The following is a 23,136-nucleotide window of genomic DNA, read 5'->3' on the forward strand; positions in this document are numbered from 1 at the left end:
TGCAAAAACAACAAATCTAATTTTGGCATGGAGGCCTAAGACTTTTGCACAGTACTGTATATACTGTAGCATATATAAATTATTAAAAACAAAACAAAAATAAATAAATATAAATACATGTCCATTTCTAAGATCTAGATATTATAATCTCTTCAAGATTTGTCCCAGAATAAAAGACGTTTTCATCCTTTTTTATTTTTAACATTTGTTGTAAGAGACTCATAGAAGACTTTTAAATCTTTTGTTATAGTAACAAGAACACTAAAACTACATCACCCATAAGCCACTGCGCTGCTCACGTGCTTCAATACGGAAGCACGTTATGTTGTTGCACTTGAAAGTTACTTAAACATGCAGTTAGTGGAAAGAAACAAAAGAAATAATCCGATTTGTGTGAACACGCACTCAAAAGACACTTTTTGATTTATCGGGATGATAACTGTCTCAAATATTGTGTAGAAAGGACCGATATCTTTTCCAGGGTTAAATTCTAGCGACTCGGTTTTGTTTGAGACTGCAGTTTGAAAGTTGAAGGCATCGCGTCATAGACCAACCACAAACTCAAGTCAGTTGACAGGTCGCTTCCTTTTTCCGCTTATGTAAATAAGCAATCGGTATTCATATTCAAGCAGTCATATGGACGGTCAATCATTATTCACTCACTCAGCTCAACAATGCGACTGTCCTGTAGCGATTTTGTTTTCTTCATCATCATCTTCATTATCAGCTGTCATGCATGGGCTCTTAAACCACATCTGTTAGGCAGACACAGATTCAAGAGTTTATTTCATCATCGCTCTGTCTCATACAAAACTTTCTATTTTGATCAGCAGGTAAGTTTATTCATTATTTATTGCACACATTTTGTAGTTAGATATGTAAGTACTTTGGAAGAATAAACTATAATTTATGCAGCATGCTACTCGTGACCCTGCCTGTGGTTTTCTACATAAAATCGTCCTATATAGTGTAAAGAACATTGTGTGAAAATATAACCTTGTTATCTTTGGTGTTGAACGAGTGAGGTCATGTCAAAGATAGAAATCAAACTTTGATGCTCCCCATCTCATATTTACATTGAGACTTTAGTCTGGATTTCAGGCTGGGTCACATTGGTCAAGTTAGTAGTCAATTGCATAGTCTAACAATAAACAATACTTTTACTTTTGATATTTTTAGGTAATGTTAACTTCATAATTTACTAACACAATCTTTAAAACCAAAAGTTGTATCTGTTAACAACATTAGTTTGCACAGTGAACTAAAATAAACAAGCAGTAAACTATTTGTATTGGTTTTAACATCAACAAATATCAATGCTGTAAAAATATGTTGCTTAAGTTCATACTAATTTATTTACTAATGTTAATGAATGAGACCTTATTAAGTGTTAATTTAATCTTAACCATTTCTACCTGTTTATTAGTTCAGTGGTTGACTAGTAAATCTAAATATTCAAAATCTTTTATAAAAGTTGTAAACCAGGTTTATATTTTTTGCTTATTTGAGAAAGATTATAATTGATAACGTGGTAACACTTTACAATAAGGTTCATAAGTTAACTACATTAGTTAACATGAACTAATAATGAACTGCACTTATACAGGATTTATTAGTTTTATGTTAATTTCAACCATTACTACTTAATAAATAAAATCTTGTTAACTTTATAATGCACTGTGAACTAACATGAACAAACAATATTAAAAGCTTTATTTCTATTAAAGATGCAGTGTGTAAATTTTAGCGGCATCTAGTGGTGATGTTGTGAATTGCAACCAGCGCCTCAGTCCACTGCTCACCCCTCGCTTTTGAAACACATAGAGAAGCTATGGTAGCTGTCACCGGACAAACATGTCATCATCTGAGACAACTAAGTAAAAAAAGTTTGTCCGTTAAGGGCTTTTGTAAAAACATGGTGGCACAAAATGGCGACTTCCACGTAAGGGGATCTTCGGTGTATGTAGATAAAATGTTTCATTCTAAGGTAATAAACGCATAACGGTTCATTATGAAAGGCCTTTATACACCCCTGATAATATAGTTTTGTATATAATTTGCATTTCTGTCAAGAGATCCTTCTAAAAATTACACACTGCACCTTTAACTAACCTTAACAAAAATTAATAAATACTGTAACAAATGTATTGCTTATGGTTTGTTCATGTTAGTTAATACATTAATGAACCTTATTAAGTGTTACCGATAACGTCTGTATACTTTGCCACTTATACTGTATGTATATGGTTTAGCACAGTATGAGTAAGGACAAGTAAGGAAAGCATAAAACTTGTAACATATTGTTATCACATTGTTTTTTTTCCAGCTGGCAGCAGTTTAAACTTCCCATGGCTTCTCATTAACTTACTACTCAGCTTCCTTTAAGGATTTCCTATATTTTATGTGTGGATAATCTCTGCGTTCTGCTTTGTATTGTGTCTGTAAATTTCCTTTTCCTTTCAGCCCCCACAAAATAACAGCGCAACTATAAGATTTCTAGGCTTGGCTTTGCCTTCAGGGACGTATCATTTGATACTGGCTTTCTGCCTGAAGGGATTTTTTGTTGTTGAACTGAATGTGAAAAAGTGAGAAGTCCTTTAATTTTATGTATGTGTATTTTTGACAGTTTTGGTGTAATTATTGACAGAAATGCTTTTGGTGCACAGTATTAATAATTTACATCTTAGAAATATTTAATCTCAGCCTGAAGAAATGACCTGCCTGTTTCACGTGCTGTTCGTGTGAAAGGCTGACACAGGAAAACCCCGCGTCTTACTTTAGACAAAACAACCCTGTTAGGTCGTACTGTGAGCCAAATGACTGCTTGACCTGTGCAGACTGAAGTGATGGCCATTGTTTTACCGTGTGTGCTCGGCTCATCCTCTGAGCCCTCGGGATGATAAGGCCATTTCCTTACTTTCTTCCTTATTGTCTTGGTTTTTGCCATTGTCAGCACTTGGTGTGCTTCAGTTCAGAGCAGCTTTGATTTGTAGTAAAGCAGACGAGGCTTTTAAAAAGACTTACAAAGAAAATGAGAAAAAACTGGACGAGAATTCAGGAAGTGAAATGTTGTTTTGGGTTTATATTCCATCCATATGTGGCTTCTTTATTCTTCATACAGTTGTTGTATGGATCTTGCCTGTTATCTTATAAACATGTTTTTGAAAACACACGCACACGTTTCATGAAGCAGTAAGAAATGCAAAATGTAGAAAACTATTGTTTTGGCTCAAAATGATGTAAAAAAAAACAATTAATTTTAATTCTCATAAAACGTTTTGAATTTTATCAACTCAGACTTATCCATTAAAATCTACATATTTGGTTATATTCACATGTACTAGTAAGGCTATATTGTGTTTTCTTGTTCATAAAACAGCCTATTAGAGGATTTTGGGCAACATAACAAGAGTCATGTGACATCTTATTTTAACATAGAAACAGGAAATAGGTTGATGACATGTGACTTGATCACAACCACCCCATTGCAGGGTTATATTTGAGTTATATTTGCTGCCTTAGTTTAAAATACTTGTATAATAATAGGGATTATTAATAACATTAAAACTGATAAAACTAATATTATAGCTGTGGCAAAAAATTAAGAGACCATTAATTGTTTCTTTCAGTTTTTCTAGATTTACTATTTATAGGTGTTTAAAGGGGACATTTCACAAGACTTTTTTAAGATGTCACATAAATCTTTGGTGTTCCCATAATCCGGATGTGAAGTTTTAGCTTAAAATATCATATAGGTAATTAATTATAACATGTTAAAATTGACACTTTGTAGACTAGGTGTGAGCATAAATGTGCCATTTTAATGCAAATGCGCTGATCTCTGCACCAAATGACAGTGCTGTGGTTGGATAGTGCAGATTAAGGGGCGGTATTAACCCCTTCTGACATCACAAGGGGAGCCAGATAGGCCTACCGAAGAATGGTTTACAAAAACTTATTGGGTTACTGGGTTGATCATTTTCCAGGTTGATACAAGCACTGAGGACCCAATTATAGCACTTAAACATGGAAAAAGCCAGATTTTCATGATATGTACCCTTTAACCTTTTAAGCGTCACCCCACCCTATTGAGTTAAATCTACACTCTTGGAGCTTTCATACAATATACAGTTTGTCATGATTAGATAAGAATTAATTTGCAAACATTTAAGTAAATAGTCGTCCAGTGACATTTAGCAGAAAATAAATGTTTTGAGGCACACTCTCTTCATAAATGAATCAATTACTCTCCCTGCATAATTTATTTTATAAAACACTGTTGATATAGTTTGTAATGATAGATTAAAATTTATATTAACAATATTAATGCAAACTTAGGTGTCCCATATTCGGAAAGGCGACGCTTAACAGTTAAATGAAATTTTTTGCATTTATTTACTTAAAATTAAAATGGGGAAAACATGGTCAAAATAACAAAAAAGATGCAGTGTTTTAACTAAATACTAATGTTTTTACATGTATTTTTTTGGGGAAAACCCTGATTTTTAGTCACATCTTTAATGGGTCTTGTCATGCTCCAAGTCTTTTACATGTCCTGTTATCCAGAGGGTTGCTTTTGTTGAAATTCAACAGATTCTTTACTGAAATGGTCACAATACATCTAGAAATAATAATTCAAGTCAAAACTGAAGTGGTCTCTTAATGTTTTCCATGGCTGAATGTGCCAGAGAAATAAAACCACCAAAAGGTGGCGCTGCACAATTTTGAACTGAACTATTGAACCTACTTGTTTAAAAGCAAAGATTGTGTTTTGTTAAATTCTACTAAATGTTTGGTCATTTTAAAACTTATAAAAATGTTTCCACAATATACTTTCACAATCTAATTTGAAAATAAAAAATGTTTATTTTATAATAAAAATACACATTTTATAAACATGTAAGTCATTCTAAAAACATCAAATGCTTCACAAGTTGTTTACAGTACAAAATATGATACATAACCTAAATATTACCTAAAATCTTTTCTAAGAAATTTTATACAATTATTAAAATTTAAAGTCTTTAGAGATTTGGAGCATCAATGTTTGATTTCAATCTTTGACATGATCTTACTCAGTCAATACTAAATATATCAAGGGTATATTTTCACAGAATTATCTTTACATTATGTAAAATTATTTTATGTAGAAGACAATAAATGACTTACATGGGTTTTCACAAACTCAGATATATAAAATGCAATGTTCATTGTTAGTCATTTTCCTTTTTAACATATCAGCGTACACAAAATAACTCACTAAAGCGTGTGAATATAGCTGACACTCATTTGACCTGGAGCCAGGATCTAACTGCTGTTGAATGAATGTAGCTGTCAGCACTCGGAGTCCTTTTGCTGTCACTGGCTCATAAAATTTCTGCCTCTTTTGTGGCCGGCGCAAGGAGAAAGAGGGTATTTACAACAAAACAAAACACTAGCGAGAACATTCTTTATTAAGTGTTGGGTGGGATTCAAGACGAGAACTAAAAGAAAACAGCATCGCAGCTCTGGGAAGATATTTTAACAGTCGTTTTACTCATTCCCTCAAACTTGAAGAGTTTATGGAAATTGTAAAGGACAGTGGACAAACCCTGGACCCAATGAATGGATATCAGAGTTCTGCTGAAACCGGAACTAATGTGGCATCCCTGACGCTGGCAATAGATTTTAATACAAATTGAGCCTAATTGTCCCTCCATCCTGCTCTGAGATTTAACACTCAACAATACGTGGTGGCTCAGAGCCAGAAGATTCCCGGGAACACCCAGGACTAAAGACAGTGTACTTTACTGTATGTTATGGACAGGAATGCCGGAGAGGCCCATCATTTACGGCTATTTTTCAGTCACGTAGCTGCTTTCTGCTTAAATGAGGAAAGATAGAAGCTTCCAAAACTGTTTGTCAGGATTACACTTCAATAACATAAAATCAGACTAATATCTTATCATAAAGTTCAAATCAGGCTTTAAACTGGTCTGGTTTTTGGCTCATTCGCCTGCTGATGATGAATTGCATTTGTTATAAAGTGGCCACATGAAGAGACTTTGCATGCACCCCTTTTTATAAGATGTATTTATCATAATAATATATTTTTCCTGTTATTGTTTGATTACAGATCGATCATTTTGGGTTTTTGGAGAATGGCACATTCAAGCAGAGGTATCTTCTCAATGCTCAGCGTTGGCAGAAAAACGGCCCAATCCTGTTTTACACCGGCAATGAAGGAGACATCACCTGGTTCTGTAACAACACTGTAAATATACCATTACTGTTTTAAATCACACTTACATATGAAGAATATCAATAATGAAAACCCTCTCTGTAATGTGCATTGATGTTAATGTTGCTGTGGGTCCAATAAGTAGAAAGCAAGTTCACTTCAGTAACTTGAAAGTTACCATCCATGATAAATGTTTTATTAAAGTAGTCTCTGATTTTTATAAGGGTTTTATGTGGGATGTGGCCGAGGAGCTGAGAGCCATGCTTGTGTTTGCCGAACATCGCTACTACGGAGAGTCCATGCCATTCGGAGACAAGTCCTATAGCGTAAGTCCACAGACGTAAAGCGATACGTGTGTTGTAGTTACCGGAGAATTAACCTTATTCGTGTGATTGTCCCGTTCTTCAGAATGCAAAGTATCTGAACTACCTGACCTCAGAACAGGCATTAGCTGACTTTGCGGTTTTAATCAAAGCTCTGAAAGAAAGCATCCCGGGAGCACAGACCAGTCCGGTCATCGCCATTGGTGGCTCTTATGGAGGAATGCTGGCCGCCTGGTTGAGGATGAAGTATCCCAGTGCTGTCGTTGGGTGAGGATATCAATGCATTTTGCATTAATATATGTATTTCTAATCAAATCACTGAAGATATTGCCAGTGTTTAAAGGAATAGTTCACCCAAAAATGAACCCATGCCATGAGAATATATAATTTACTTTCTTCATCCGAGCACAGCCGGAGTTATATTAATAACCTGGTTCTTCCTTTCTTTTTAACTCATTCACCGCCAGCCTTTTTGAGAAAAGTTGCCCACCTGCATTTTTGTGATTTTAACAAAATTTTCACAAAATTCCTTGCAGGAAAAATCATTTTCTATAAATATATGTAACCCTCTTACTAGTCATGTTTATAATACTAGTAATATGTTTATTTAAAAGCTATAGTTACTCTTATTTAGAAGTTCATTTTAAATAACTGTCCTAATTCATATATATCAGCTTGTTTTATAATAAGGTTTAAGAAAACTATTCATTAAACTGTGTTTTGTTTACAAAGATTCTCATTTTAAAGTGAGCTGAAAATGTGTGTGTATCCCTTTAAGAAACCCTGTGTAAACGCTAAAGTTTGGTTTAAATGCACTTGGAAAACATGTGCGGGTTACTGTCTAGTTTGATTGTATTTTATGTGATTGGATGCTTATTATTTTAAACCCACCCATGCATATGAGAGTGTAATGTGATTGGTGGTTAATTGAGTCAATCAAAATGAGAGAGGAGAGACGAACTGCGTTCGAGAGAGAGCGGTGGCAGATACGCTCGCGCTAGAGAGAAAAGAGTGGCGATAACCGCTAAACGCGTGTTATATGGGTTTTGTTTTATGTGAAAGTGTTTTGTTTGTTTATGCCTTCATGTTAATAGGTATGTTGCTAAAATTTTCAAAATGGTTAAATGCTAAAACGAGTTGTTCAGATAGAAAGAGCTTGAAAAAAGCTTTTAAATGAGACCAAGATCATGTATATGGGTTAAAGAATAACAAAGTACTGGCCATTTGAAACTCGAAAATCATCACTTTATTTGGTCCCATGTTTTCCATTAAAATTCAAGAAAATGTGTGACCGAATCATGAAAATTATGACGTTTTTAGCTATAACTTTTTAAATTTTTAAGATATTGACCTGAATCTTTCAGGATAAGCTGTTTGCCATATCCTCTACATATTCTACTTCTGAAAAGTCAGATATATAAAAAAACAAACCACTAATTACACCAAATAACACTCTTTATTCAGTCTATATATACAGACATCTACTGCATAGCTATACGGCTGCTCCCCATTCTTTACCATTCAAGCAGATTTTGGTAGAGGTAAAACCACCTTTGGTAGTCGTTCAAATTTATTAAAATTTCGTCCACTTGTAGTTTAGCAATTAAACTAAATGTCTTTACAATTTCAAGAATGTCTTTACTCAACTTCAGTAAAAACAGCGATGATTTTACAAACAACAGACTTTGGCGAGCTCGCACGGCCAGCAGTGAAACATAAAAGGTGGTGACTGAAAACGAGAAGGTACCTATGCTTCTTCCGGTGATGTTAAGAATTAAAACTCAGAAATTTCACCATCAACAAACCAACAGAAGCAGTATTTTCCACAACACCGCGCGCCGCCTGAGGAAATCTTGGGTTTCGTTGAGCGGAACCAAAAAATCAGCCGCGACAGCGGAGTTAGCAACATACCTAATGTTAACCCAGCAGATGGGTTAATAAACCACTTTACTCGTCTTATCAGCAGTTGATGAGCCGTTTTAGCATTTAAATACAGACTGCACTCTCCTGTTCGCGTTGTTACGGACTGCAGTGACTAATATACTGCATTCAGAGTATTGCAGTGTGTTGTGCTATCTATTACTTTGCGTGGGACACTTCGAGAGATCAGTTACAGTCGTGTAAACAAGTGATCGCGTGAGTGAAACGAACTCCGTGGACAACTCGCATCATCAAGACTGTTCAGTTTGCCTTGGGTCGCGAGGAAAGGACCGAGATTCACAGAGGATCGTGTGATGTCTCCGGTTGTGGTTTGAGTGATCACTGGAGCACAGGTACCTGCTGTTATTTAATTTGTTTTGGCTCATTTGAGTGAAGAGGCCATTTTCACGTTTCAAAGGCCACAACGCACACAAGCAACAACACAGGCCTGCATCGGGTGGGGTTGTGTGTGTGATTGTTTACGTGTGTGAGTGGGCCCACTAATATTTTGTGTTCACATTTAAACTTTGTGTACTTTAATGGTTGTTTAGAGTTTACAGTTGCACAGTTACAACGATTCTTAAAAGTGTAAGTGTGTAGATATTTCATTTGAGTAATTATTCATTGCTGGGTATTACTGTGTATTACAGTGTGATACATTTGAACTGTTTATATTGAGTTTTCTCAGTAAGTGAGTGTAATTGAATTGAATAAGTGCTCATTTGGTTATTATAATATATATATATATATTGATTATTGTGATTCATACCTATATATTGTTATACATATTTCCAACTTAATATTAAATATATATAGTCTATAATTCATATCTAAATCTATTCCATATTACAAAAAATAAATACTTGACATTGGGTTTTTTTTCTAAAAGGTTCCGTTTATTGTGTTTTTAAGAGCTAAGGTATCAGAGTAGTGAGAGTCATATAGTCGAGAGACCCCAGTTAAAGAACCCGTCGCTCCACCCTAAAGATCTTAGTCTTGACACAACTAAGTAGGGCAGGGGGCGCTACATATATAAACATACAAATTATATTAAATTAAAGAACACACCCTCTGCTTTCAAACAAACAATAAACAAACAAACAAACAAACAAAATGGGGAAAAAACGTTTCATTATATATTTACTTTTTCTACTTAATTTAACCACTGAAATATGGATATTTATCTTCAAAAATACAACATTTTGAGCAAAAAGCTTAAAAAATTGCGTTTTTGTAAAGGAATTTATGTTAGAGATCAGACTCAGAATGACTATCAAACATAAAGGCAGTTAAAATAACCATTAAATCTTCCGTTTTTGATAAATTCGATTTTGAGCCATCTAGTGGATACAAGCGGTATTACACTTTCACTTTGAAATTCGTCCAAAAAGGCATATTTATTAGTTAAATATGAACTCATAAATGACGAGATAACTCGTCAATGGCGGTGAATGAGTTAATGTAATAAGGGTGAGTAAATTATCAGCTTATTTCATTTTGGGTGAACTATTCTTTTAATATGTTGATTAAGGGCTTTATTAAAGGGTATACATGTCATATTTGCTGATAAAAGTCTCCAAATGAATATGATTCAAAGACGTTAGCCAGGGTTACTGTGGAAGATGAATAAAGAATTGAATAAACAAAAACCAGGGTTCCCACGGGTCCTTGCAAGTTTGTGAATCTGGGGGAATAATTCAAGGCCCTGGGAAGTTTTTAAAAATATACATGTATAGATACAGGTCATTGAAAGTGCTTGAATCTATTTTATGCGAGACGTTTTCTGGGGGAAAAAATCCATATTATTCTCTGTGTAGTGTAGGATAATATCATAAAAATTTTAAGCACTTTTTAAGCACACGTGCTAAACTGTTTGCTTTAAATGCTTGTATCTTCTGTATGCGAATGTTGATTCATACCAAAATGATTTTTTGCATAGTTGTGTTTGAAAAATGAAAACATCTTTGTTACGTATGTAACTGTTGTTCCCTGAGAACGGAACGAGACGCTGCGTCTCCCTTGCCATACTTCCTGCGTCCCTGTAACGCCGTCTTTGGCAATATTTCAGATAGCGATATACTTCCTGGCTCCCGCGTCACCCTGTCTTTGTCTTTAAGCCTCACCATTGGTTGAATTTGATATACACATTCAGATGCACTTTACCACTGGAGGCGTCCCTAAAGTGTCACCGCAGTGACGCAGCGCGAGTTCCCTCGAAAGGGAACTGTAACAATGTATCTTAAAAGGTAACAAGATGTAGTCCTTGAATTTGAGGGGGATTTGCACCTGGAAAGTCCCTGAAAGGTCCTTGAATTTGAAGTTAAGGTGTGGGAACCCTGAAAAAACAAAAAATGGTTTAGAGGTTTGTTTAGTGTGTCTGTGGCAGATGTATTATTGGCCATTCACAAAAGACATGCTTTTCTTAAATATTAAGGAAGGAATAGAGCATAAGGGCTTTTGATTTTTGTGTCTTCATTTCTTCACATCTTTAATTTCTCATTTATTTCAGAGCTCTCGCTGCATCTGCTCCTATCTGGCAGTTCATTGTGCCTTGTGGGGGTTTTTACCAAGTGGTCACCCGTGATTTCACTAACGGTGGTGTAAATTGTAGCAGCAACATCAGGAAGTCCTGGGCAGCTATTGATGGCATCACAGCGACAGGTTGTCTAATGTGATCTCTGTGCTGCTTGTCGCATGATTCCTCGATTACCGAAGGCAGTTTAACAATGGCCAACTTTTTGACTTGTATAGCCAAATAGTCAATCAGTTTGGCTTTTTAGATGTTAGACCAGTGGCGGCTATTCAAAAGAGGGTGCAGGGGCGGCACTTTACGAATTATCCACAGAAGAAGACTGTTTAAGCGAGTTAACATAAGTAAATTATACATTGGAAAATCATTTTGAAATTAAATGATTTATTTGCTTTTTTTCACATAGTAGTTATGTTAGCATTTATTATTAGCAATTTTTATTAGTTTGTATTTCTGTATTTATATATACCGTAATTCCTCAAATAAAGACGGGGCCTTTATTTACCTAAACTGCCAAAGGTAACAGGCTATTATTTGAAGCAGGCTTTTATTAGAGACAGGCCTTTATTTTAAATTCCATTTGTTTGATAAATAATTGTTAAATTAAAAGCGATAGCGTTCTAGTGGATAGAGATCATTCATTTTTTAACAGTATATTTTTTCAAGGTTGTTGAAAAGTCGTCACTAGCACTAAATGAGACCCATCCAATGTAGCTACTGCCCTCTATTGGCAGCTGTGCATTATGATGAACTTGAATGCATTTAGGAGATAACACGGTGCTCACATTATCCAAATCATGCCCCAGTGCGATCGCCCCCCCCCCCCTACTTCCTGCACGCGCTCACACTGTACTTTTATCAATCTGAGCTCGGGCACGCTTTCATCATTAGAATGCTTTTGTTTTGAGCAAAGCAGGAGGTAAAGCACTCTCTTGACACTGGAACCCATCTTAATGTTAAAGCGTAACTAAACCCCTGGTCAGAGCCTGACTCCACCCACTGGCAATATTTGAAAAATGCAAGAAAAGTGGGCAGATCCCAACGGAGATAGAGGGGACGAACTAAACTCGTACCAAGTGTGTGGTGAGATCGTAACAAGGGCGTGGCGAGCTTGAACCTGCTTACGTCACGAGTTACTTTTTGGACCCAACATCCAATAGGAAAATCCAACTGCAGTAGCCACCGTTCAACCTGAAGAGGGCAGCACTCAGACGTTTTTACACCATATATTGTAGTATTGAAACACTTTATATCCAAATGTCAAAAAACTTACTAAAATCAATGAACAGCACTAATAAAGCATCATTCTTACAGATCATTAACTAAAAAAAGTTGGTTAAGGGTTTAGTTACTCTTTAAGGCTGTGTTTTTTATGTAGTCGTATGAAGCCCTATCACATGTCTATGATATCGCTTAGTTGATCTGTTGCGTGTGCACCGTAGATATTCACTAGCCCTGCTGCACGCATTAAAAAGTTAGGCAGATGAAGGTGAGTGCTCGCGCAGTTGACGTTTCTCCTTTTAAAACGTGCTCTGGCGCGAATACGCTCACACTGCGCGTAAGCTATGCTTTGTTTATACTCGCGCTTTGGGCCGCACACAAGCCTCCGCGAATCGCGTGCGTGTCTCACCAAACGGACGAGGCGTTTATAGTTGACGCGCTAAGCTCTCACTCATTGTCCCCCGGCACTCATCTTTCCCCGGCCTTAATTTGAGACCGACCTTTATTTGTCCGCGATGACCATGCCCCCGGCCACTATCAGAGGCCCGGCGTTTATTTGAATGACAGCTTTTATTTGAGGAATTACGGTATGTGTTTCTGCGAGAATACATGTATATTCTATGTGCAGGGCACCAGACAAATGAGTGTCTATGTAGGTACACAAACCTTTGGCTGGCAGGGTGACCTTAAGCTGCTCTCTGATTGGCTTGTGTCAGACCGGCTATGGGGTACATCTCTGTGTGCCCCGGACCACCTACTTTTGTCGATAGCGTATTAAAAAAGCAATAAGCCCCTCAAAGCAGTGGGGTTATAGTACATTTTATAACAGCTAAGGGGGTTTTAGGCACACCTCTTCGCGTCGTGCCTAACAACGCCCCTTAGCTGTTATAAAATGCACTGGTAACCCACTGCTTTGAGGGGCTTATTGCTTTTTTAAAACGGTTGCTTCATATGCGTAACGTTAGCGGGATTTCATAAAATAAAACCCAAATAAGTTGTAATTAAATTAGTACAAACAAAGAATTTCCTCAGAATCAAGTGTGGCTGCAACGGAGCGCAGTTCCCAACCAACACAGACGCAGCAAAGACACAATGAAAATATGATTAAAGACTGTAGTGTTTATTTTATAAATCAACATTCAACAAATACTCATTAACATCTTTATCGTGCAACTGTTGAAGTGATGATCAAATATGCGTGGAAGCATGCTTAACTTTAACTCTTTCCCCGTCAGCGTTTTTTTTTTAAGTTGCCAACCAGTTTTAGTTTAACACCTTCCAGAAAAATTATCTTCTTTAAATAAACATAAAATATTAATTGAAGGAACAGACCATCCACTTTCAAACAACAAAAAAACCTGTTTCATCCTACCCTCATTTGTTCTCTTATCACCTTAAAATTTCAGCTAAAAGCGGAGATAATTCCATTTTTGTGAAGAAGTTTTGTAAGTGATCAGATTCAGAGCCATGAACAGTACTACACGGTGTTTTCAGTGTTGAGTGAATGTGTCAGTGTTTAAGTTGGGTAGAAAATACTGTAGTATACCTTAATATTTACTATGGTATTGTTCAAAAACACTTTTTAAAAGATTTTCGGGTCATTGCGCCCACCCCAAAAGATTGTTTACCAGCCACCACTGTGTTAGACTTGTTGCTTCTTTGGCCACTACATGCATCTCACAGTTTCTTGTAAGTGTCCTGCCATAAAGTCATTCAGGCTTTTTTTTATTAAAAAAGTTGTTTTAAAACTGTCAATTTGTCGTTTATTCTTGGATTACTACGTCTTGTTTTTGTAGACTCATCTGATTGTTTTCCTGTAGGCGAGGGTCTGCAGTGGCTGTCTCAGGAGTTTGGACTGTGTTCTTCTTTAAAGAGTCAAGAGGATGTGTACGGATTCAAGGCATGGCTTCAGGAAACCTGGGTGAATTTAGCCATGGTGGACTATCCGTATGAAGCCAACTTTCTTCAACCGCTCCCACGCTGGCCTGTTGAGGTACAAGAAACTTTGTCTTGAGCTCTGTCAGCTCCCTTGTCCAGTAGTCAGGGCTGATCAGTGAGTCGGCCATTTTAGGTCGCAATAAACATCATGAAACACGATAAAATTAAAAAAATACTAGAGATAATAAAATGTAGTTAACATTTGAAATTGAAACTCAAATTATTTCCTCATTAATGCTGACTCACCTCTGACAACACTCAAAGTGTGCTTATTAATATTCATAAAGGTTTATTATTATGTCACAATGAGTATTAAGCTTTTGTTTAGTGTAAGTCAGAGAGTAGTGTGGATGTAAACATGTTTATTGACTCATGAAAACATCTTTATTTTAATTCATTGAATATGTTTGACAATACAGAGGAAAATTATTGTTTTATTAGCACTATTAGACATTTCATTCAAGGTTCTGGAACAAAGATAGACTTTAATTGTGTGAATCTGAATCAATAAGTCTATTTTTGATAACATAGTGAAATCACTTACTAATCAAATGCTTATTATTTTTAAAGCATGATGTTGCATCCTTTATACTTTCTTTGTTGGTAACTTTTAAACTTTTAGTATGCAGATTGTGTAGACTCAGATGGTTTACTCTTGAGTAGTTTTCTTTCCCCCTCAAATCCGATAATGTATTCAACCCCTATGGGTGGCTAAAGCAGTTTAGGCAACGGGTGCAAAGAGGAGGCTTTTTAATGACAAAGCTAATGTGATTATGTGACTGACTGGGAGAAGGGGGTTTCGAAAGCTTTGGAGTGGGAAATCTGTTGCCGGAGATGAATGTGTAAGCTTAATCCCATCTGAAAAGTAGAGAAGATGCTTTGGACAGCCACTGCCATTTTTGTCATAGTACACATTTCTGCTCGGACATGCGTGTAGCTTATCTCGCGCACAGACCACCATCTCAGACGAAAACCTTAGCAACAACCTCGTTTGAACTCAGACAAAACCACTCACAAGCTCACAATTCCTGAGCACGTACATAATGTTGTGTTACTTTGTCAGTACTGAAAATAAATGTGCGATTGAATCATATATGCTTTATTCATGTAGCTCTCTAGAAAAAAATTCGGAAAAACTTTAAGTTACCCATCAAGTTTTGTTCTCCGATAACAACCAAATTGCTGTACGTTATCCCTTAAGGCCAAAGTATGTGCCCTTTTTATGTGTACGTAACGTTATGGTTCACATAACGTGTGCGTGACGCAATTTTTTATCATTAGAAGAGTGCGAATTTTTGAAACCCTGCATACATTGTACGCGTAGGTTGTGCATGCGCCTACAGGAGACTGTAGTATGTAGCCGAGGAGATGCATTGCATTTTGTCGCAATGCGCATGTGTTAAACGTCTGTGTTCGACGACTGTACACCTACATTTGTGCAAACGTAATAAAACAGACTATGCTCCAGGCTTTACATGTCTAATGTTCATTAAGCATGTTTCCATTTACTGGAAAGTATTTAGAAAGACACAGTTGAGTGTTTTGTAAATGTTTTTTAGATAATTACGTTAATTTCCTCAGATAATGCATAGCTTGATATGTTTGTAAAGGTTTCTTGTTCCTGTAGCTCAATTGTTAAAGTATTGCATTAGCAATGCAAAGGTTATGGGTTCGAATCGCAGGGAAGATACATACTGAAAAATAAACGAATAGTTTGAATGCGCAAATGCATCTGTGTCTGGAAAATGCATAAGGGTGATTCTCATATAATCCAGTGTCCATTCTCACGAAAAAAAACTTGAAGCCATTTGTTTTTGTACATATAAGAGTAAGGTCTGAACTTACTATAATCATTATTTTTAGAGGATTTAAAAATATTTCCTATAAAATTATTTACATTTTTTAGATTATCATTATTAAAAATTATCATTACCGCAACATGATATTACATTAAATATATGCATTTGCAAACTCATGTTTCGGTAATGACAACTAAAAAGTTGTCTAGGTACTATGACAAATAAAATTTCAAGTTTCATCTGGAGAGAAAAAATAACTGCTTACCTGGTAGCCATCTTGAGTTTCACAGTCAATTATGTCCCTTCCAACAATTTTTTTTTTGAAAATGTTAGTTCATTGAGGGCTTAAACAATGATTGAAAATTGTTGTGGAGGATGAGAACATTTTTTCTTGGACACATTTATATTCCTTATTATTGTCTTTACATTTACCAATGATCACCAAATACCACATGTTTCTTTACTGTAAATGTTTAAAGTATAACATGCACTGAAGCTTTTTATGTTTTAGATTTTTTAATTATAAATATTTCCATGTCAAAGAACCTAAATCCAATCATGGACACGTTGCGGTAATGAAAATTTTCCCCTTAAATGTGAAAAAAAACTAAATTGGTTTGTATGTCATTTGAAATCATGTGCAAAATAGTACATGAAGAGATGTTTGAAACTGTATGCTGCTTATTTTGATACTCTTACTTTGAATTTACTTTTTTTATCAAAATGTTTCATGACACCTCATAAGTCTAATTTCACGAGAATCACCCATAAATGTAAAATGTTTCTTTGTCTTTCGAACTGTTTTTTTTTCTTTTTGTTCCAGCTTGTTGGTGATAAATTCAGCTATTGCTGAATTCCTTTGAACTCAATTTCACATGCAAATCACATGATTTCACACGTAAAGCACGTTGGGGCTTTTGACAGCAACAAATTTATGTTCATTCTTTAATGTGAACTGAAACATATGAAATGTTCTCAGTGACAAATAAATAGATGATTTACGCCTTTGTTATGCAGTAACATGTCACACAAAGCAGCTGTTTATTGTGCAGTTATAAAACTCAAGCATGTTGTCCTACCATCTTGGATTCTTACTTTCTTTTGACATTTAACATGCTGTCTTTTGGGATTTCCAGGTGGTCTGCACACATCTCAAGTTTGACACGGGCGTATCAGATAAACAGCTACTGCATGGTATCTCTCAGGCCGTAAAGGTTTACTACAATTACACAGGAGAGGCTCTGTGTCTCAATACCTCACAGACTGCTACTGGGAATCTTGGCATCTTGGGTTGGTTCTACCAGGTAAGATTTTCACACATTGATTTTGAAATACTTTAATGTGTTATGAATGATTCAGTACTTTTAACTAGGTTCAAAGTCGGCAGTTGGGCAGGTTTTTTAGGGTTGTTTGATTAAACGATGTTCACTAAAGTAAGTCATCATCAGAGGTGTCAAGTAACAAAGTAAAAATACTTCGTTACATTACTTAATTAGAAATTTTTGGTATCTATACTTTACTGGAGTAATTACTTTGTACTCCATACATTTAAAATATCACCTTGTTACTCCTATTTCATACCGGCTTGTCATTGTAAAAAAATAACTAACCAGATAAATAGCGTGTAAGGTTTGTCTGCGTGACGCATACGAAAATTACGGACAACAGTGTGCAAAGATCTTTACTTATCAAATAAACATAATTCAGCATTTGAATGACTTCAGCATTCCATAATGCTCTCTTTCATTGTGCAGGCCTGTACAGAGATGGTGATGCCGATGTGTACAGATGGTATAAATGACATGTTTGAGCCACAACCATGGGACTTCCAAGCCTTATCTGATGAGTGCTATGCTCAGTTTGGAGTCCGGCCACGAAAAGATTGGGCCGAAATTGTATTCGGTGGGAGGAACATAAGTGCTCACAGCAACATCATTTTCAGGTAAAATTGCAGAATAGTGTGACCTGATTTGACAACATTTCTGAATTACCGTATTTTCCGGACTATAAGTCGCACTTTTTTCATAGTTTGGCGTGTCCTGGAACTTCTAGTCAGGTGTGACTTATAAGTCAAAATTATTCATATAAACCAAAAGAAACCATTACCGTCTACAGCCGTGAGAGTTTGCTCTGTGCTGCTCCTGTATTTATGTAATTCAATGGATTCAGTGATGCAGAATAATTTAGCCTATTCAGCTAAAGTCTGTATGTTATTGTGTATCGTGTAAATAAATGTTTATGTTACTTTAACATGTACAGACACCTATTCAACCTGCTGTTCTGTGTGCTATTGTTTAGTTGAATAACTTTCCTTTCCAGATTAAATGTCAGTTCTTCTGCTTAGATTTTGTGAAATAATTTTCTAAATAAACGCGACGCATAGTCGAGTGCGGCTTATATATGTTTTTTTCTTCTTCATGACGCATTTTTGACTGATGCGACATATAGTCCGGAAAATACGGTAGTAGTTCGCTTTAAAAACCTATTGAGATGCCTTGTTGTCTACTGCCTATCAGGGTTATTATCATTTACTAAACTTGAAGTAGAAATTTGAAGTTAATGATAATTAGAAATGCTGCTATAGGAAAAAAAATGAAGTTTGAGGCACTTAAATTATTAACTGTAACAAAATAAAAACTAAATCTAAAATTTAAATAAAAATACATTTAGGTTGAATAGCAATTTTATTGTAAAAACTTAATTAAAAACTAGTAAAATTACAAAAGCTCATAGCAAATTTACTAAAATTAAACTAAAATAAACATGAAAAGTAAAAATGTACACTGCAAAAAATGATTTTCAAGAAAAAATGTTCTTAGTATTTTTGTCTTGTTTTTTAGTAAAAATATCTATAAATTCTTAAGTTAAGATGCTTTTTCATGAGCAAAACGACCCAAGAAAATAAGTCTAGTTTTAAGAACAAAAATATTAAATTTTAGTGATTTGTGTATAAAACAAGCAAAAAAAAATCTGCCAATGGGGCTAGGCATTTTTGTCTTGAATTTTTCTTGAATTTAGTGTTTAAGAAAAATGTTCAAGATTTTTTTGCTTACCCCATTGGCAGGTTTTTTTGCTTGTTTTATGCACAAAATCACTTAAATTTGATATTTTTTATATAAAAATCATACAAACTATGGCATAACACAAATGTTACTCTGGGAATTAAGTTGTGACTAAAAGCATCCAAAATAAATAAAATTTTATCATCTGATATGCAGTCACCATTTGTCTAGAAACTTCAAAACCGTACTCGTGTCATTCTATAAAGAAGCTTCTTGAAGTTTCACCTAAGGATGAATTTGAAAGAATATCGAAGGAGTTCACATTTAATCTGGGCTCTTATTGGCTGCTTATTCTGTCTAAGTCATTTATTTAAAAAATAAATAAATACAAATTTAGCTTTTTATCGTGTTATTTAAATTTGTGTTTAGCTTTTCTGTTAATCTTAATGTGTGGGTGTGTTTGAATGAGGCATTTTAGGAAGGCACTTTACTTTTAGAAAGAATATCTCTTTGGGTTTGAGACTTTAATCTTTACGACTTTACGGATCTACAGTATATGCACGAACCGCTTTAAACACTCCACAGACAAAAAAACCCCCAAAAACATGAAATCGCATCACATGACCCCTTTAAAAGTTATAATCTCAGGCTCTTCTGGTTACTGACCTCAGGATTTAAAGTAAAGCCTTTACATTGTAATTATTTTTATTTATTATTATTTTAATGTTATGTGCAAGACATATGTCCTAGCAGGTGTTACAGATACTATGTTTGGTAAAAACTTATCAAGTGTCCTATTTTCAGCAATGGAGATCTTGACCCATGGATGAGTGGTGGAGTAACCAAAAGTATCTCTGAATCTCTGGTTGCCATTATGATTGATGAAGGAGCTCATCACCTCGATCTGCGCTACAACAACAATTACGATCCAGACTCGGTCATCAAAACACGAGCACTGGAAGTGCAGTACTTTAGAAAGTGGATCAAAGAGGCTGGAAGGACACTATGACCACCAGAAATGGTCATATCGTAACATACTGCACTTGAGGGAAATTGGACAGGTTAAGAAAAACCAAAAAATTCAGTCGTATTGACTTCCTATGTGCCTTGGAAGTGCTGGTTGCTTTGTGCCAAAATTAGTTGTCTCTTGGTTGGTGCTTAAATTGAACAAAAACCGTCAATGTTTGCAATGTTTTTATTGGGATTGTTTTTTACTGTTTGTGTGTGTAAATGAAGGATACTGGCTTTGCAGTTTTACATTGAAAGGATTCAAAAAATCCAACAACTCTCAGGGGCAAGATTTTGCCAAAGTCAAAGTTTACCTAATGTATTACCCAACATACTGAAAATAGAAAAATTCACAAAAATGAAAATACTGTTATCATATCAAACATGTCTCTTATACAACCAAACATGCAGTGAACACATGATGTAAAGCTTTAAAAAGATTCATAAAAGTATCATTAAAGTAGTCAACGGGCTAAATTTCAAGACTTTTGAAGCCATATGACACATATGTGACTTTAATGTAGGTTTGCTATTCCTTTAAGTATTCTATCTAAGCATTAAGTCTTTAGATTTTTGGAGTAATTTCCTCACTTTAGAAATTAAACTCTTAGTGGTCACTAAAATTAGCTGGACCTAGTAAGTGATCTGAGATTTTTTTTACACCATGATATGATTGTTTTTATTATTTTCATATATAATGACCAATATTCTGTTTTCTGGACAAATGGTTTGCACTCCTGGTTGTAGTAGTATTATGTTTTTACTGAAATAATGGTTTGTGTAAAAGTGAACATGAAACAATCTTAACACGCAATAAACGCAACTACATAAAACTATATTTCTGTTTCTCCTTTTCAAGTGTGATTTAATGAAAACCCAAACACAGACAACGAGCAATAAAGTAGCTAGCAGGAGGCATCTGGTGTAAAACAGCAGACCTGCAGGACTTCCCCAGACCTGCATTCATTCGCTGACAGCTCCTGCCTCTTTAAATTGCAGTACCTAGACATTATCTGGTCTGTGGAAAGCTGCCTCCTGCTAATATTATTATTAATATCACAGCTAGAGAGCAGAGAAGGATGTTTTATGGGATTGGGGAAGGTCATAGGAAGGATGAGTGTTAAGTGATGGATGATTTTCACTTTTTGTTCCCTAAACAATTGTGTGTCATTGAGTGTTTTGTGATCATTTACATTTATTTGTGCTCAGTACATTTTTTTGCCTATACTACTAAAGTTATTACATATTAACTTAAAAAGTGTCAAATGTAATTTTTGCAGTACAAGCATTACCAAAAGTCTGTCATTGATGCTCTCAAATAAAGCAATTTTTTAAAAGTTTTTTTTCTAGCAAAGTAGTTTAACATGTTCAACATGTTTATAGTTGGCTACTTATTTGTGGTTTAATGGCACGGATGTTATCAACCCGTTAAGTACTCTGGTTTATTACAATAGTAATGCAAAAACTGAGGGAACTCCTAACCCCTTGGTATAGTCTTTCTTTTTACGCATATGAAAGCTTACGCACACAGTCAAATGCACACCCTTGCATAGTTCATTTTACTCATAGATATGTGCTAACGTTCGATGCATGCACATTGCGACAAATTGCAATGTCTCTCTTGGCCTACACACATGCACACTATGCACCTACTACACATTCTTCTACAGAGTGATAAATACAAACAATCATGATGGTAAAAGCATTGAGCAGTTTTGTTTGGATGGCTGACTAGGTTGGTTTAATAAACGTTAAGAAACTCAGTATCTGGAGTAGCATAAACAGTTTATGCCATTTATGCCGCCATAAGCCTTTACACGTGCCTGTAGACTGAACCTCTAATACGCATGTCCATGATATCGCTGTTTTCACAGGTTTGCACTTTTTTCATTTACACATTAATTATACAGCTGTTGTTTTCATAAACTTGCACTTTAGTAACCATTTTCGAAAGTACCATACTTTCCGGACTATAAGCCGCACCGGAGTATAAGCAGCATCATTAATAAAATGCGTCATTAAGACGAAATAACATATATAAGTCACAGTGGACTATACGTTGCGTTTATTTAGAAAATATTTCACAAAATCCAAGCCGAAAAACAGACATTTAATCTGGAAAGGCGAGTTATTCAACTAAACAATAGCAGACAGAACAGCAGGCTGAATAGATGTCTGTACATTAAAGTAATATTATCAGTTATTTAAACGATAAACCATAGCATACACAACTTACCTGGAAGGTTGAATAGTCAAAATTAACCGAACAAGACAACTAGCCTGAAGTTTGTATACTCGTCATTCCACATCACTGAATCCATTGAATTACATAAATACAGAAGCAGCATATAGCAGATGTTAATGATGTCTTTTGCTTCATAAATGTCAAAATTAATTCATACTGACTTACAAGGCGCACCTGACTATAAGACGCAGCACCAGCCAAGTAAAAAAAAAAAAACGTGGCTTATAGACCGGAAAATACGGTATGCAACTTTAAAATGCTTCAATGGCCATCCAAGCAAAACTGCTCGATCCTTTTGCCATCTTAATTGTTTGTATTTATCACTCTGTATAAGAATGTGTATGTGAGCAGGTGCATGTTTCCTTACAAAATAACATCGCCAACTAGTGGCCTGGTGCATTATACAGCATTTTTGGCTGTTAAAGGGGACCTATCATGAAAATCTGACTTTTTCCATGTTTAAATGCTATAATTGGGTACACAGTGCTTCTATCAACCTAGAAAATGTGAAAAAGATCAACCCAGTAACTTAGTTTTGGTAAACCATTCTCTGCAAACACGTGAAAAAACGAACCCAGTCTCACGGAGGTGCATATAAATACCACGAAGTGTAAAAATCGTGCAATACATACACCAAATTCCACTTTGGCGTGCATGTGATACGCCAGTTCATCCCATTCACTTAAACGGCGCATCTTTTCTGTCGTTTTATTTATTGGTTTTAAATTTTTTTGCTTTTTTATCATTTTCGCTTGGTTTTAGGTTTAGAACACTTTTTTTGTTATATAAAAATGACATCCTAACCCAAACCCCAATTCTAACCCCAACTCCAAGCGACCATGGCTTAAATATAGTCAAAAACATGGAGAAACCTGTATATTAAATAACCCCCTTAAGCAAATCTCAAATCTAACCCTAAACCCAAGCGAA

At 35.5% G+C, this 23,136-nt stretch overlaps 1 protein-coding gene across 1 annotated transcript; it reads left to right on the forward strand.

Moving 5' to 3' along the window:
• Positions 1-297: 297 nt before the first annotated feature.
• prcp (prolylcarboxypeptidase (angiotensinase C)) lies at positions 298-20,799 on the forward strand. Its single transcript, XM_055195946.2, has 9 exons — positions 298-833; positions 6,116-6,253; positions 6,445-6,546; positions 6,629-6,810; positions 10,973-11,124; positions 14,035-14,207; positions 17,088-17,255; positions 17,706-17,893; positions 19,758-20,799. The coding sequence occupies exons 1-9, from the start codon at positions 675-677 to the stop codon at positions 19,960-19,962; spliced, it is 1,467 nt and encodes a 488-aa protein (XP_055051921.2). The 5' UTR covers positions 298-674; the 3' UTR covers positions 19,963-20,799.
• The last annotated feature ends 2,337 nt before the right edge of the window (positions 20,800-23,136 follow it).

The sequence above is a fragment of the Misgurnus anguillicaudatus genome, chromosome 24 (assembly GCF_027580225.2).
Source record: "Misgurnus anguillicaudatus chromosome 24, ASM2758022v2, whole genome shotgun sequence".
Lineage (NCBI taxonomy): Eukaryota > Metazoa > Chordata > Actinopteri > Cypriniformes > Cobitidae > Misgurnus > Misgurnus anguillicaudatus.